We start from the raw sequence: 18,955 nt of genomic DNA on the forward strand, positions 1-18,955 counted from the left end.
CAATTTGGACAAAATTACATTGAATTTACAAAAATGTCTTTTAAAATATGAACAATGCGAACTTATTAAAATCTTGTAGAAAACGAAACGATTTGTAATTTATTCTTCTCCTTAGTTTGTTTCGATTTTAAAAGTAGACACACAAATATGAATTTTAAGGAGAGCTAAAGACTGACTTTCCTTTTTGTTTGACAAAAGGCTTTTTATATAACTGAGACTACGTGGCTACGCTGACACGCCTGAAATAAAAAGTGCCCGAGGCGCGGACTTCATTTTTACCAACCGTGTAGTCAGCCATCCTCAAGTCCCTTCGATTTTTCCTGATCTAATGAAGCGATGTTTCGGTGCAATTAAAAGAAGGAACCATTAAAATAACTTGCCTGTTTCTCGTAGTCTCGTTTCGCGATCTCGATGTGAAATCTCACAAAACATTTCCTCAAAGCCCATATTGAAGAAGTTAAAGATGAAATCGTAATCCTTAGGTGTTGTGGTGGGCGCGTCTTCTTCTTCCCACGCTGTGGCAATCTCCGTATAGGTCTCTTCAGTACCAATAAAAGTGTCCAACTCGGTGTACTCTGTAGTCGCTATGGTGGGTCTTGATGCTGCAACATCCTCATCCAATGTGAGAGGACTTACCTATTGAGAATAAAAAAAGATGTATACTCTATTAGACTGTTCGGGTAAAAGGGGTGGCGATGAATTAAATTGAAGTTAGTAGCGGCTTGGATGTGCGGTAAATCTCCCCAGTCTGGTGTTCAGCATGCCTGAGCCAGCCAAGGCACCCGTGGTCTTGACGTTTTAAACGGGATGACGTTTACTCAGTCACGGCTGATCACAATCCCGCAACTCTGGCCTGATCAATAACAGGGGAGTCTTTGAAGTACATATATATATATAAATATATTAATGTATATATGAGAAGCCTACTGTTTTCTGACTGGCCAGCTTGGGGATGAAAATAAACAAGATCCGGGGGAAAAGAAATCCGTAGGCCCTGTTCAAATTGAAAGAAATTTCTCGAGTATGATGGGTCAGATTGCCACGGCACCACGGGCAAGCAAACTGCAACCGTCATCTAATATGAAGAAATGAGCGGTTTAGCTGTCGTGAGAAAGTGCACGGGGGATCGTATTGATGCTAAGCCAGTTAAATGGGTATTATATGTACGTACAATGAGGCGTAACGTGGGGATACCACAAGTCTATGGGTGATATATATATAGTGCCGAGTACTGCCGCCAACATGTGTCCTACTGCACTTCACTTTGTTGAGTGGTATCGTCAATATCACACTACGCAAATATAACCTCACCGCTTTCCCGTTTCATCTAATCACTATAGGAAGGCGTGTAGAGCACATCGTATGTTCGAGATAATTCCCTGCAAATTGCATTCTAAACATATTAGGAAAACATATTGCACTCGAGCATTGGAGGCAGTGCGGTGACGTCATCACTGGCGTGCCATTAGCGCTAATTGATTATTTCTGCACAATACAGGCTCCTAACTCCTCCTTGTGATTGGTTGCTTTTAAAGTTCTCTATATACAACGTAACATCAATACTCAATACTTGAAGGGATGGTGAGAGTTTTGTGATTAATGTTAAACGGACGCCTGGATACCAAACCTGTACTGGCAAGTTTAGCCATAAGGAATAATCTACTGACTATTTTAAGACAACGGGCTTAGTCGACCAGCACGGCTTCATCAATGTTTTAACATTACACACAATATTATATTGACCGGAAAACGGGAATATCCTATCTTTAGAAATTGTACGGTAAAACTTTGTTGCTCGATTTTTGTCTTAGAACACAAAGTAGAATTAATGTGGGTTCCGGGGACACCAAAAACCGTCACGCGCAAGTCAGTGTGGTGTATAAAGCGGAATACGTTTTGTGATTGGTTGAAAGAGCATATCACACATCGGTGATGGTGTGTTATTATGGTAATCAACGACTGCACGTAACAGCTGTTTCCGTGTGCATGCTTCTCCTATGTCTTTAAGTGCAATAATTCAACCGAAGGGCTAGTATACACTCTAATAATTCCCAGGTCAGCATACCCCGGTTCTACGTACGTCCCTGGGATCTTCACCTACTTCTGGATCAGTGTGACCCGGAAACTGTGTCAATATCACCCACAAATGGGTCAGACTGACGCACAATCCAAGCTTAAACCCAGTTAAAAAAACTATGAGGTCAGCCCGACTCAGAATTGGGTCTTTTGTAAACATATGAGGTCATAGGTCAGGCGGTCTATTACATATTAATGAGCTACATCCTTTTGTTTAATTCCACGAAGCTACATCGAAGGGGCACGGCGTGTATACAAACTACCACCATTGCTGATAGATAGGGTTTGCCCTTGACTATATCAGTGACTAGCCAGCCGGACCAGTTTGTTATTTCTCTAGTCCGTCCAGTTTTCCACTAGTCCATTTCATTAAGGATGCTTTTCATCATTGAACTAGCCTGCCTGACCACTTAGTGTGGAGTTTCACTGGTCACTATCAGGTGGTGTAGCTTGCATTAAGGCCAGCTGACCGGACCACTGTTAAAAGGAGAACGCTGTTGTTACAGTGTACATCTCATTTGGGGCACGTTTGCTATGAAAAGAGCCACTGTAGTCTCGACGTTTCGAACAGTATACTCTGCTCATCTTCCACAATACAAACACGAGCCCATACAGTGCTATCAGAGCCTTTTTCTATGGTTCTTTATAGTGCCCTTGATTGATATAATGGAGTGGTCAATATAGCTCCTAATTCCTTATTGACATATCGCAAGCTGTTCATTGTGGGTGGTTCTCATACCACACTGATACCTGCTTTTTAGACAATACTATATGAACACATTTCATGTATGTTTGTTGTATAAATAGATGCTTTGAAGTAACGAGTTAATCATTGTTAAAAAAGAAGAGCTGAATAGAATTGTGGACAGCTTTTTATTTGAATGCATTTATTTAAAATGGTACGAGTGGGAATAGTTAAACAAACATACATGTTTGACTTATTGCTGCATTTTATAAAAATACATTGCACTCAAAATGCAATCTATTACCAATTAATTACAAAGCCTCATTTGCAACGAGTCTGATGTAAACAAAAATTATTTATGTTATTTTTGTCACAACTAGACGTAAATAAAGTTCTTAATAGCCCGTCAATAATTTATTGCCAATTTTAGGTCGCAACACTGTCGAGCTTGTGAAGAAAGCGATTACAAATGGTTTTAAAACAGGATAATTAAACGCTGTAAATAGAACAGGCCGGTTGCACGGAAACGCTAAAATGATTTATAACATGATTGGTATAGGAAAACGTCAACTGTTAAATTATAGTCTGAAAGATTTGACATTTTAAAATTTAAGCAAAAACAATTTTGTGTGAAATTTGTCGTTATGAAATCCAGTAAATATTCAAAAAAACTGTCTCTGAAATCTAAAAAAAAAAAAAAAAAAAGGGCAAACAGTTGATTTCAGTTGTTACAACCCAACCATAAGGGACAATGTGTTTACAATGCTGAAAATTGTATATGTTTTTATTCACCAATTCTCTTTACTCACACAACAGCTTAAAGGCACCGGACACTTTTGGTAATTACTCAAAAATCTTACTTGGTAAAGAGCAATGGAGAGCTGTTGATAATATAAAGCATTGTGAGAAACGACTCCCTCTGTGAGAAGACAGGGGTCGATTTCACAAAGAGTTAGGACGAGTAACTCGTCCTAACTTGGGATTAATCTTAAGGTCTGCATGCTACAGTGCAGGGTTGGACTCGTCCTAAGTCCTAATAGTCTTAAGTTAGGAAGAGTTTGGTGAAATCGACGGCTGGTCTTTGACAATTACCAATAGTGTCCATGCCTCTAAGCCATATCTCACATGTTTGCTAGTTCATGTACACTGTGGTTGATCAAACAAAATATGACACTGGATATGACTATTTTGGCAATCATGTATAATACCTTCAAAGGCAGTGGGCACTATTGGTAATTGTCAAAGACTAGCCTTCTCAGTTGGTGTATCTTAACATATGCATAAAATAACAAACCTGTGAAAATTTAAGGCTCAATCGGTCATCGAACTTGCGAGATAATGATGAAAGAAAAGAACTCCCTTGTCACACATAGTTGTGTGCGTTTAGATGGTTGATTTCGAGACCTCAAGTTCTAAATCTGAGGTCTCGAAATCAAATTCGTGGAAAATCACTTCTTTCTCGAAAACAACATCACTTCAGAGGGAGCCGTTTCTCACAATGTTTTATACTATCAACCTCTCCCAATTACTCGTTACCAAGAAAGGTTTTATGCTAATAGTTATGTTGAGTAATTACCAATAGTGTCCACTGCCTTTAACGTTACAGACAATTTTAACTGCATGACTCCAGAGCATGTAAAGCATCATATCAAATGCTGCCGTCAGGAATACAAATATTATTAATTGTTCTTTGAAGACAGCGAAAGAATTACACCGCAATAACAATTTGCAATTAAGTGCTTCAAATCTAATCAAGTACGTCAGTCGGGTATCCGATACCAATAGGTATAATATTAACAAATCTGTCAAGCGTATTTAAAGGGCGGTGTTTGTAAAGTTTTTTAATCAAATAAAACTCCTCCGAAATCAATTGACTCCTCTCTAAATGTTGTTTGGAAACAAAATAGCCGTAGGGTTCTTGTCATCAATCAGTGCGTGAAACAGTCGCATGATTTAATCAACGCGATAAAAAAATGTTCGACATACATGTAGAAAGTGACATGCTTTACTCATCACACAATCATTTTAGAACCGGATGTGTTTTTGTCATAGGTCGGTACCTTTTACAACAAATTCACAATGTTTGAGACATTTTCGCAAGGGGTTTAAAGGACATTTAAGAAATTTCTGTCCTTTTAAGCTCATTAATTGCAACACTTTGCAAACATTGAGCAAATTTTCGCCAGAAAATTAACACAAACACACATAGTTCTGTTTGCAGTCACTCTGTGACATACCTTTGCTGTGTACACCTAAATGAAATATCATATCCTTAAAAATAAAACCATTAATAAATAACACTGTGTGTACTTCATAGTCCCTACATTACAGGCCCCTACATTATGTGGACGTCTTTTGTTCCCATTTCCCCACTTTGTGTGTATAATAGCCTCCAAACAGACATCTGAAAACAGCCGCGGAGCGATGTCAACGGTTAACTGTATGTGGATAACAGATGGTCGAAAAGTGTCCCACTGTCTCTTTTTAGGTGCTTAACCATATCACATTTCATAGTTCCAAATTAAAAAAAAGTCAAATCTCGGTTCTCGGGAAAATACATAGAGAAATCTCCAGCTTTCCCCAGAAAACGGATTACCGAAGCTTAAACGTGCTGGAGAGAAGTAACCATTGGCAAACCTAGCTTACTATCAAGCTTAGAGTGACCAGGCTAAGCCATAGGCAACGATTAACATGTCTATAGAGTCACTTCGCATGCAGCATGTATCAACCCTACGGCGAGTCGGGAATCAGACGACCCCATCGATCACTCTTTGTCAACCAACGAAGAAGAAGGCGAAGAAACGGCTACAAAAAGTGCTGTTCTTAAAGATACCCAGTTGTATCCAGTGAAACCATGCTGTAGCTGCCTATACTGTATAAGCCAGGGCGGTAAAATTGACACTATGGGTGTTGCCACACTACATATCAAGCTTCCGGCGAGTCGGGAATCAGACGGCACCATCGATTAACAACCTCTCACTATCTCGTGTATCTTCTAACGGTTAGCCAGAATAGCAGAAGGCTAAGGAACAGATACTTAAAGTGCTGTGCGTAAAGGTACTGAGCTTGGTATCCCCAAAAGAGAATCACAACAGTCACTGATGTTAAAATAACACTAATTCCTGTAGAAACCAACTGTTTTGGTGTGAATTTAACACCAAAATGATTTTTGTTAATTCTACGGTTTAAATATGTGACAACATCAATGGTGGAAAGTTTAGAAAGAAATCTCAACGGAAGTGCAACAAATTGAGGTGTTTTACTATTTTCTGTGTTATAAGCGTACTTTCTGCCAATACCAAATACACTAACCGATACTGGTAACTTTCCGAACTTAATGCTTACAATTATCAATGTTTGTGTCTGAACTAAATTTGTTTAATCGATCTGTACTTATCCCCAGTGTTGGGTAATGGTCTATCTATCCTACATCCATAATCTAGAATATCTATCTATCTATATATCTAGCAACGCTGCTAGAAGTACTGTTGGTGATCGTTGTTTTTTGCCGTTTATCAAATAAGCTATTTATCTCCCCGTCTTTAAACACTATCAGACACTCAGACCATTAGCAAGGGAAAGCTGCTGCACTAAAAACAACACCAAGTACGGATGGTTGAATTTATTTCACAACTGAGCGAACAGTTTATCTTTAACGGGAAAGCGCAGCCACAAAGTGCCCCACTTATCTCGGGCAAGAAGCGCAAAGTGGGATAACCGCCGTCAACGAGATGAAAACCTTGTCAGCTCTTTCTACATTTCTCATGAATGTCAGGGTCGCTAGGCCATATTTGACAGGGGCGTAATGGCTTGTGTACCTCGATCGTCCCTACCTGTAGAGTACGCATAGAGTGGTCAGATAAGGGCAAATTTAAACATCTGGCGAGGGAGAATAAGCACCAAACACCTGAAGAAAGTAAAATGCCATTACGATTGCTATCTGGGATGGAGGTTTTATGGATCAACGCATCGCGCAAGGAATCAACTCTTTGTAACACTGCTCCTGGGGTTAAACATTAATCCAGCAGAAAGTATAGAACCATGGAGGTAGGATTGGAACATCAACCCATTCAAAAACTGCAGGCATGAAGCGTGTATTATATACAAACTCTTTTTTTAGAATTCAAAATGGCGGGGCAGTGGTTGATAACGTCATTGCTAGCAAAAAAGTTTAGAACCATGGAGGTGGAAATAGTACAACAACCCATTTAAAAAAAGAGGTTGAAGCGTATATGAAATATGTACATGTATGAAGCATGTATGCAAATTCCATTAGAATTCAAAATGGAAGGACGTTGGTTGATGACGTCATTGCGAGCAAGCTACAATAAAACCATGGAGGGTAGAAATAGTGCAACAACCCATTTAAAACCCCAGGTTGGATTATAGATAAAGTATGACGCGAATATAAGTGTGCAAACCCCAATAGATTCTGAACAGCAGCATAGTGGTTGATGACGTCATTGCAAACTAGCTGATGAGGCAACCAGAAAAAAGGTATAAAACGATGAAGGTAGAAATGGTAAAACACTTAATTCAAAAACTGCAGGTTGAAGTTTATAGAAAAAGTATGAAGCGTGTATTATCTTTGCAAACTAGAATTCAAAATGACGTGGCAGTGGTAGATAACGTCATTGTGAGCTAGCTGAGACCCTAGGTAGCTGAGGCCGAGGTAAAACATTGATAAAAACCCAATTACAACATTCTCGAATCACATGCCTGGGAGCCATAACGGTTTAAAGAGGGCGCATCAAACAACAACCATGTCTTCAAAGTCGCCTCCTTCATCTTTCCTGTTCCCCACTTAAAAGACACATTGACATCTGCGTTAAGGCTTACGGATTGTATAGAGCTTCAACCGGCTGCGGGAAGAAAAAATCTAATTAAATCATCACTGAGCTTTAATCTCGATTTTCCAATTTAGCTGTTGACGGGGAATGCCCATGGTGCACGTAATCCAATCCAAATCTATTTTCGAAACCACTTTTCTCTGTTTTTCTCCGTCTCGGACGAGGATGCCCACAGCAAGGTGTACCCCCACCTCGAGTACCTACAGGTGTTCAGGGGCAAAATCAATAAGAGCCGCTTTACTTGATAATAAGAACCAATATAGCACCATGTTTTCCCGCGCTTTTTCTATCATTAAATTTTCTTGACTTTTGATTTTACTAGTTGTATTTTTGTCCTTGCTTGAAAACTGTAAAAAGATACATCTGTAAAGTCTAGTGAGAACCACTGATTGATTTTCTGGCAAATCTTGTCGTGAAGTAATCTTCCCTTTGTTGAGTATGATTATCAAGAAACAGTGGATGCAGAATGAGACACAGGTATCTTAGCTTGGAGGTATCTTCAACTTAAACGAGGTAACACTATTCCTCTGTCTGTTGAAGAAGCAATACTAGACCTTTCAGCTCCACGGGTCAACAATATTGCCGTAAGTTCATGTTCACTTCTTAAATCAAATCTAGCTTATATGACGAGACGAAGAGATTTTGTTATCATGCTTTTTCTTCTATGTTCCTCAAGGGTGTTTAACTTCAAATGTTGTTCGCAAGCATGCTTCTCGTGAAAAGGGGGGAAGGTTGTTAACCACAGAAAAGCAGAATTGCGGCCTAGAGCTGGGAAAAGAAAATCGAGAAGTCTGGAGTATGGAAACATAGTCTTTTGAGGAGGACGGGGACAAAAAAAACAACAAGGGGCATGAATGTATATGAACGAAACATGAGGAAGGAACGTCTAAAGGTGAAAGTAAACGTGATATGATGATCATGGCAACACATATCGTTACCAGCTTAAAATCACGACTTAAATCACGACACTCTACGGTTAAACCTTATTTGGGCTTTGGTTTCGTAAAAGGTCTTACCTTGCGGGCATTCACCTCATGGCTATCCAGATAAACTCTTAGTCCCCCGAGTACGAATTAAGCCCAACTTGGGAACTCAACGGATCTACTTTAGATACTTCAACATGAATGCACACTCTAGTACATTGAATAGAATACGGAAATTTATTGTCAATTGGGCACTTCCGGGATTACTAGCTTCTGGATGTTCTGATGATGTTTTATTCTGAGAAAAGGAACAAGCCCTTTGGGAAGTAAAGTTTCCTCTCCCTTAATACCCAGGCATATTCAGTGTTATCTTAAGGTGACGCCTGGCTTTAATAACTGTCTGAGAAATACGTTCGGGAAATAAAAGTGTTATAAAAGGCTAGTAGACGATGAGTTCCATTTCCCTTTTGAGTACTTTGAAGAATAGAATAAGATCAGAATAGAATATATGAGTTTCTGAGTGCAAGTTGTCCTCTACTCCAAATGAACTATACGGTACGGATGACCCCGTCCGAGTTTCACAGTAATGGAGCCTGGGCTCTCCTTTTTCTTTTCTTTTCAACAAATTTTAAATAAATTTCATTGAGGAAAAATGGAACGCTGTTGTCAGTTTTATTTCTATTTATATTTTATAGTGGGAAGGAAACACGACCTGAAAATACTAAATTGTTTTATGACAGTCATAAAATCCTTAAATATCTTTTTGCCAAAATGAAACAGTGAAAGGTCTAGCGTTTTCAGTCGAAATAAACAAAACGGCGATCTTTGCCAAATATGGAAGTATTGTCTTTAGCGCGGAAAACCTACACTGAAATTTCTTTTCTGATTTAACCCAAAACCAACCGAGTTTGCTGAAAAGGTAAATAGTTTTAAACATTCTTGCAGTAAATTACTATAATCAAATTTCAAAAGATACCAGATGCTTAATGTATATGCACAATTTCTGTCCTCGGTAATATTTGTTCGGAAGTAATATTCTGTCCCTAGAGAACAGTAAATGCCTTTCGTTAACGTCTACCTGTAATTTGTATTGCGTTTATTTTTATTCTATTTTTTTAAATGAACACAATAGCTTTTCAATGCTTTTATCTGGTTTAATTGCTACGGCATCAGTTTAATAATACAATATCATCATCATGAAAGACAATTTCATTTGTGTTTACAATGAGCGTTTTGTTGGGTAAGAGCTGAGTTATTTCATCATCATTAATAGCGTTGACATTTACCAAGTCAACTGTGAAGGGGGAATGAGTCATGATCAAACAATGAGATAGATTGATTAAATGCGTAATAATGACTTTCAGGTTTTATTCTGATGTTCCTTTTGTTCTAGAAACAAAAGCTATAGCGAGGTTTCTTCCTACCGCATGTTACAGTGTATTGCTTTAGGCGGCTGGGCGGTTCAGTGGCTTCGGTTGATGGGGAATTTTGGAAAGCTTTGTGGCAGCAAGCAGGCATACCATACGATTTCAAAATGATCACGTCGTTCTGAGCATGCGCACATTTTCGAAAGAAGCAAAAAGCACTACCTCCTGTTGTTCACCCACATATGAAGACAAACCAACAGTTGCTGTAGATTTCTCCCTCACGCCCATGGGTAAAAAAATGTATACAATCTTCGTGAATGTCTGATAAATATTTTCCCCGCCGAAAACGTCGTCGTAGACGAACTGAACAAAAGTAGCGTTTAGGGTGTCGGGAGTGTGAGAACAACATCCCCTTAAAATGTTCGGTTTCGCTCAAAGCAGAACAGGCGGTTGAAATTTGAGAGTTAAACGGCGATGCGGAATTGATTTCAGTGACTAGTTTAGTATGAGGGACTGTCAAAATAACAAGGTATTATTTACTTTCTCCCGGCAGCTATTTTGTATAAATCTGAAACTAGATTGATAAATAAATATATTTAAAGGGAGGCATAGGACAATTGGTAATCGCTTTTCATAAGAACGGCAATACAAAAAAGGTTAGAAGTCTATGTCAGCTTTTGGTAGTATAAAGCATTAATGAGAAACATTTTACTTCGAAGTATTATTGTTATGTCCAAAGATATGAGTTTTATTCAAAAATAAACTTAGTCAGACGTCGCAGGTTCACATCCTGCTAACATTTTGTTTTTCTTTATTCAAACCCAAATTGTTTAAAACTGTACCAAGTGACTGTCTTTTGTGGTTAATTACTTGACAACATTGAATTACAAATAAATCTGGTTCACAGGTTGCATTCGGTGACACGATTTAGTGCAGCATGCACTTGTTTTTAGAAAAATGTTTACAGTTTAAATATATTGTGATAATATATATGGGTCTGTCTTATCAGTAAAAACAAATGCGTTGAATACATTATTTTTCACCAGAACTCACACGAATTTGACTTGACTTGCACACTTGATATGACAGCGAATAAAACAAACAATGAAGTGAAATGTGAAGTACATCAAAGACAACAACATCTGTTGCTATAAAATATAATTCACGGTGCGCTCGCAGATCAATCGTTCCGATTAACTGAGGTGAATAACACGCTCGTGCAAAACAGGTATTTGAAGGGGATTTTATAATCAGAGATTGGAGCTGATGGGATCGCGGGCGTTGAAGGGGGATCCCAGGCGTTGATTGACTTCAGAAGGGAACAAATGATCAACATTGGCAGACGGTGAAGCTCCATCCATTAATCAAATCAAAGATTTTGGATAATTGAATGAAGTGCAGCGGGATCGATAAAAGAGAGTCTGCTCTGAGTTTATTTCACTCTACCTTTTTACTACTACTACTTTCTCTTTCTCCGTGCCACGGAGGAATTCGGTCACGTCGATGTCTATCTAGCCGGATACGCCTCTGATAGCCCCCACTAACCACGGCCTCCCCTCGCCATATTTCCCCCCTCATCTAGAGTCTTGTGGCATGTGTCGCAATTCATTTCTGTCACCGTGAGACTCTGTCCAATGCAATTACGGATCAATGGGTTTTTGTTAAAACTTATTGAACCCTGGCCGTTTCCTCGTCCCGACTGTGTTTTCTTATTAGAATTTGCGACACAACATCCACAATTACGTTACCTCAGTTGAACCCGGGTCAATTTAGACACAGAGCAGAGCATCTTGGAGTTATTGCCTTCATCTTTGAGGAGGTGTTATCTTTGGTTTGATAAAGCCAACACTGCGAACAAAATTGTATGATGGACCAGAGGTCGGTATCACAAAAAGCTAAGATTGATTTTAACTGCAAATCAATCGTAGTCGAGAGAAAAGTGTGACGTCAAAATACAAATCACCATGGTGATACTGACAATGTGTCTGGCGATACATTGAATTGCTTTGTGAAATCGAGCCGATTCACGTTTAATATTAGCGCAAGTCGTACTATTATGCCATAAAGGATGCAAAGCTTACACACTTTTGTTGCACATCAATATAAGGTGACTAATAAATTTGCGTACATCTTCAATGCATTCGTCAATCGGCTGCAGAAGTTTAACATCTTGCCTCTTATAGGAACGGGCTTCGCACTCTATGATCCAACCCTCTGCCGTGCGCGAGTTCCTGCACGTCTTCCCAGATCTCAAGTCCATTATTCTAGCCTCAAGAACAGGACATACTCCACACGACGCATGACTCCACATGTGTAACTCCACACGACGCATGAGGGTTACATCAACTATGCCACACTTGAATGTATCTTGTCTCTCAAAAAATCAAACCATGTTCTGATTTTCTTACCTATATGTCAGTAAGTGTGTCACTTGTCTTCTCCCGTCACACCTTTAAATATTTCTAAACTCAAAAGGCTTACTTAAACCTCTTTATGAATACAGTTGCAGAGATAAAGTGGTCTCTAAATGAAATGACGGTGAATGACCCTCTTCACGAACCCGGAATGACGGTGACTGACCCTCTTCGTGAATTCTAAACCACAGACCCACTTCCTGTTCGCTTCATCATTTTACAAAACACATCTTCAGGGGTAATTCACTAATAGATGATGTTCTCTTACATTCTTGTGTCTACTGGTAGAGTGTCGTCAACGGTAGTTGTTGAGATCAAACACTGATACAAGCGACATGTTCTGGATAGAATCTGAAGAGGTCTTGAAGATTGGGTTATTAAGACGATGGCAAGTTGTGACAACATTCTCTCTCCACCTTCTCTCCTCTTCTTTTCCTGTGAGAAGAGTCGAGATTCAACAAGGGTGTTTTTTCTTTTATTATACTCCTGCAACTTTGATGACCAATTGAGTACAAATTTTGGCAGGTTTGTTTTTTATGCATACGTTGGGATACAACCAAGTGAGAAGACTGGTCTTTGACAAAAGAGGTGTACAGTGCCTATAAGACTATAGGAACTTATGACAACATTCTTTTTCTTTCATTTTCCTTTTTGTGAGAGGAGAATGGTCAAGAGTCAACACACTAGAAAAGGAATGGGTCGAGTTTGAATATGCCAGGTGAAGCAGCCACAGACAAAGGAGAGAGACCGGATAAATGAAGATCCGATGCAGATAATGATACCGTAAAACGTGAGGATTGAGAGATGATAGCGCAGGGACAAAGTGGGAAGGTTGGTGAGACCCTTGCTCTATGGCGAGATAAGGAAACGAAGAGCATTCAGCAATCGATGATGGCCACGACAACAAAAACACAGTGATACATACCCAATGCCACACTGACAGAAAAGGACATCGGGTTAAATATTAAAGTGTCCTTACACATAGACAGGCTAGATGCACTTCACGGTATAGCTACAAAATGGCCATTTGAAGTCCACAGTGCACAGACTATACGCACGCATTTTACATACAGCTGAATATTTATATACTTCGGAAACTAAAGCCTTTAAAGGCAGTGGACACTATTGGTAATTGTTAAAGACTAGCCTTCACAGTTGGTGTATCTCAACATATGAATAAAATAACAAACCTGTGAAAATTTGAGCTCAATCGGTCATCGAAGTTGCGAGATAATAATGAAAGAAAAATAACCCTTGTCACACGAAGTTGTGTGCGTTTAGATGGTTGATTTCAAGACCTCAAGTTCTAAATCTGAGGTATCGATATCAAATTCGTGGAAAATTACTTCTTTCTCGAAAACTATGGCACTTCAGAGGGAGCCGTTTCTCACAATGTTTTATACCATCAACCTCTCCCCATTACTCGTCACCAAGAAAGGTTTTATGCCAAAAATTATTTTGAGTAATTACCAATAGTGTCCACTGCCTTTAAACTTTTGGTTGTCTTGCGTCGTTGTGTATTAGCACAGTTTTTGGTTTTTCGTGCCAGGAGTGTCATCATTGACAGACATGGCGCACTAGAAATATTCAACATTATTTATTTATATAACAAGGGGCAAGTTCGAGTAGCGACCATTTGTCAACCATTAGTCAATTTTCCATGACGACATACCATGCAATACATTCTGGGTACGCGGACACCAAAATAAACGAACCATAAAACATAAATGAGATTCGGGACTTCATATTGTTTTCTCTATAAGCAGAACCTCTTTACAACGATGCTCTTTAAACTAGATATGACGCAGTATTTAAGGGAAAGAGAAAGTTGATGCAAAGCATCAAACACCTCAGAAAATCAGAACCAACCAAATTTTTCAAAACAAATTAACAAGGGAGAACAAAACACTTCCAGTAAAACAATATGTTGTACTCTGTAAAGTTAAGCTGACTGGAAAATCGACATTTGATTTAATACGGGCATACATTGATCGTATGCTGTTTTGACATAATGCACAATAATTCACAAAGTCTTAGACATTCAACATTCAATCAAAAGGACAGGTGCGATATCTCAAGATGGCTCTTGAAGACATAGTTTACATCAAGTGGTTTTTAAGTGTGTATATGCAATATCTCAAAGATAATCGAAGAAACCAGTTGAGAGTAAACAGCGTGCGATCGTTATCAACTGTTGTATACAAGAAGTTTACGAATAGCGCTCTGGGCTCTACCAAATACGGTGACATGACGTCACGCCATATCTGTGAACAGCTAACGAAATGGTTCTAAATGATTTATATAAGAGGAATCCCTCCCGTTTCATTTGTCTAATTCAGAATATCCATTAAGGTTCCTGGATCCCACTAAGGGAAAAAGACAATTTTAGAAATCTTTGAAGATAATCCTTTTGTCTAGTCGATCATTTTTGATGGCATTGTAATTTGGAGTAAAAAGGCTTCTATTCGTTCTTATTTAAGAACAAAGTAACATGTTGCAAAAATAACCGAGACACACTTTTTAACTTTATTGCGCTTCATCAACGAACATTCTAAAGCCTGAGTTTATCGAGGGCCCAAATGAAGATAACAACACATTATGTGAACATGTTAGCCAAGATTCCAGGATTGTACGCATATAAGCCTGTGCTTCAGGGGCCTTTGAGTGGGCCGAGAATGAAGTCAACTTTCTTTTCCCTAGATATCTACACATATGTTTTAAATATGGTTATTTTCGTATAAAAACAAGCCAAGATGCTAAAATTGCACACCTGGAAGCCTGCTTCAGGGGCCCTTGAGCGGGACGAAAATAAATTCAAATTTCTTCTCCCTAGATATCTGTACACAAACATTATGTGCCTGTGTTCTAATTAAATCATGCTGAGCAGATACTGTTATCGAAAACCTTCACAAGCCTAAAGCTTCTGGTGTCATTAAGCGGGTCAGAATGTCATCAAGACAACTCTTCGCAGATTAGGTTTCTTTACTAATTACGCTCACGAAAAGCAAACCACAACTATTTATCAAACCTATTCTAGCCTGAAGCCTCCGGGTCCTTGAAGCGGGCCACAATGCCAACAGTGGGTTTCTACTCAGTATGCTTATCCCCTTGTGCGGGGACTTTTACACAACAAAACAAAGGACCCAACAAGGTATTTCATTGCTCAATCTGGGTCCCACAAGATAACTCTTTTAAAAAAAGGGAAAAGTAAAACAACAAAGCAGAACCCACAAACTTAGAACACACACACCAGCACAAACACAATACAACTAATACAAGCACCTAACAGGTAAACACCCACATCCACACAATCACACGTGCCATAAGACACCAAGGAGGTATTACACCTGCAACCCAAAACAAAACCAAGCAATTAAAAGCGTCTAAAACCATAAAGTATACGCCTATTTTATGTATCAAACCCGAAGACATGCCAAAACAGCCCGAGTGCAAAACAGTGAGGAAGATGGATAGCTTATCGGGACTTCAGATCCGCGTGAGTCATCTCTCGTTCTACGCAATGTAACTTATATCAGGATGTAATTTACACGCGGATCTAACAGTTGACAAGGGACAAATAACATAGCTCTAGCGATTTTGTTTAGTTAAATCTGCACTTTTTGGAGTCATAAAAGGTAGGCTTTGGTAAGCTGTGCGCATTAAGAGGAAAGCCGTTTCTTGTATGAGTGTATTTGTCCGTGATACCTTTATTTTGATGAAGGCAAGATGAGCTGATTTTTAATGGACCTGAACATAGTGCAGTTGTTTTTGTTTATCCCTCTCTCATTCATAATTAACGCAGCCAAATCGAGGCTTGAGGGTACTATTCACGTCTCAGCCAATTTGTATGTCTTATTCCTTGACTCATGATTTGTAAAGCGCGCATCATTTAAAGTGTATGTACACAGCCTTGCTTTCAAATACCGTTAATACCTCTGTACAAATTGTGAAGTTTGATTGGTCAGGAACCAATCACGTGCCGTGCAACAAATACGCATGTTGTATTAGTGATACTGACAACTATCAGGCTTGAGGTTTTGGCTTTGGCTTTGTGGCTCCGAACGATTGAAGGCATGCATTGAAAGCGTTTGGTGCTGACAGAGCCTTAGCCGGTGCCTTAAAGTCGTAGCCTTAAGCTTTAGCGAAAAAGACGTATTTGTAAAATTAATCGACAATTGCTGGGAAGGAGATACATTGGCTGATTGTGAAAATTTAATTTGAAGGGAGTTGTGTCTGAAAAGTGTTATACACTTCTAACAGCTACATAGTGCTTCTTACTTAAACCATCTTAAACAGTTTTTACGGTTAATTTCTATGTATCTAGGTATACCCTTCCTTTAAAAAGAGCATCAGAAACCTTATTTATTTCTTTTTTTGTTGAAATATTGCATTAGCGACTCACTAACGGAAATCAGCACCCGAGGCAAGAAGATTTTTAAAAATGTCACCTCCCTAAGGAACAAAATACACACCATTGCTGAAACAACATCACGATGGTTGATTGATCGAGGCATGGTTTATTTATTTCACATTATTTAAACGGGCAAGCTTTCACACATTAGCTCAAGTGACATTTCACATTTTAGATCTTGTCTTTGTAATACTTGATGGTCTTGTTATCAAGATTGTTTTTACATTATTAGCGCCGTTAACTACGGGCTCGTTACAGTATGGTCTTACTATGGTGACCATTTCACCACAGGGTTTTGTGACAAAAAAATGAGTTTACAATTCCGTGTTATTTTTTTTTACGGCAGTCCTGTTCACACATTACTTCAAGTCGAGGGCCGTTTCAGATTATAGTATGGTTAAACAAATCTCTCTGTTCCTCTTTCCTCTTTCGTTACATCAGCTCTGATTCCCACAGCCATTTCACTTCAAGACAAAGGCTGATTTACATTATGGTCTGTTAACAATGAATTTTCTTCGTCTCTCTCAAAGTTATCTTTTTATACATTTCAGCTTTGTTCTTAGACCACTTTCCTTCAAATCAAACGTAGTTTTACTTTATGGTCTGGTCAAAAGAAGAAACTTTTATGTTATGGCCACCTTTTTAAGTCCGTTTCCTGTTATGAACGATTTTTACAATCGATCCTGTTAAATGAAACCACATCAACCAAACAAATAAACGCAGCCCCATCTCCCAACCGAAAAAAAAAATCAAGGCAAACAAAAAGTGAAGAAAAAAAATCCACCTCGCTGATTTTTATTTCATCGAGAGACCGATCGTGATTGCTTTAACCTGATCGCACTGGTGGGCCTCCCATGTCATATATATTACGCTATGTTATGTTCATCATCAACTTACTGACGTGCTCTACGTAATCTGAGATGCGGATGTTGCCAAGATGGAAGTACACATCGTGGTGGACCACTCTTACTCTGCATCTTACCCAGATGCTCTCTTGTGTATTAAGTCTCAGTGCGTGTCTTAAAGGTGAAGAGTACTTCAAGATTACGAGAATTATGTATAATTTCAAATGTTTTATCAAATTATTATATGTTGGAGGAAGGTAAATACACAATGTACATGTTGTAATGTTGTTATCACTGATTTTCAAAAAGGTTTTCTTGAAAGCGAGACAACGTTTTCAAGATGCGGAGGAAAATTGCTTGGTCGGATCACTGACCCCTGACTGAAGGAAGAAAGAAACTAGATGATTTTTTTTACACAATGTGGAGACCAAGGACAAAGCAAAAAAAAAGAGACAAAAAGGACTCCATTATAAGTAGGATTTGAAACTTTGCATGGTGGAAATACGATATGGAAAGGTTTGCGGTAACACCATGTAATGACTTGAAAATTGATTTGAAAAGAACCGTTGAGTTAAACCAACGGTTCTTTTCTGAACCACCAGACTCTATTATAAGGACACTATTAAGACTGGGGTTGATTCATAAGAATTAATTGTACAAAATTTATGGAAAGATTTTAAAGACACTGGACACTATTGGTAACTGTCAAACACCAGTCTTCTCACTTTATTTATCTGAACATATGCATAAAATAACAAACCTGTGAAAATTTTAGCTCAATTGGTGGTCGAAGTTGCGAGAAACTAATAGAAGAAAAAAGACCCTTGTCACACGAAGCTGTGTGCTTCAGATGCTTGATTTCCAGACCTTAAAATCTAATTCTGAGGTCTCGAAATCAAGTTCGTCGAAAATTACTTCTTTCTCGAAAACTACGTTACTTCAGAGGGAGCCGTTTCTCACACTGTTTTCTACTATCAACAGCATTGCGTGTTACCAAGTAAGGTTTTATGCTAATAATTATTTTAAGTAATTACCAATAGTGTCCACTGCCTTTCAGCACAGAGGGGCATAGGAAAGAACACAAATAATGCACCGCAAGGATTATTTAAGAATGTGTGGACTGGACGGTTCTCTTTACTGACATATGTCTAAACAAACCAATGACAGACATTCCTCATATTGTTCTATTCCTGGTCCACTCTCGACCCATGATGACAACATTGACACAGATAAACCACTGTAGATGTGTGTCTTTAAATAAATAAGATATGAATGGTCATTACTCTTCATAAAAGTGGACCACAACAATCTTAAAATAAATGCACCCATTTCCAAGAACATCTATTTGCGAAACACCAGGATGTGAAAAAATATATTCTTTCAA

General features: G+C 38.8%; 1 protein-coding gene across 2 annotated transcripts in view; it reads right to left on the reverse strand.

Moving 5' to 3' along the window:
* Positions 1-18,955, reverse strand: part of LOC139949054 (corticotropin-releasing factor receptor 2-like) — a 105,574-nt gene that overhangs the window by 34,876 nt on the left and 51,743 nt on the right. For both annotated transcript variants that reach the window (XM_071947457.1, XM_071947458.1), the window contains exon 2: positions 381-636. In XM_071947457.1, coding sequence (XP_071803558.1) covers positions 381-636 — 256 coding nt within the window. The remainder of the gene's footprint in view (positions 1-380; positions 637-18,955) is intronic.

This window comes from Asterias amurensis, chromosome 16 (genome assembly GCF_032118995.1).
Source record: "Asterias amurensis chromosome 16, ASM3211899v1".
Classification (NCBI taxonomy): domain Eukaryota; kingdom Metazoa; phylum Echinodermata; class Asteroidea; order Forcipulatida; family Asteriidae; genus Asterias; species Asterias amurensis.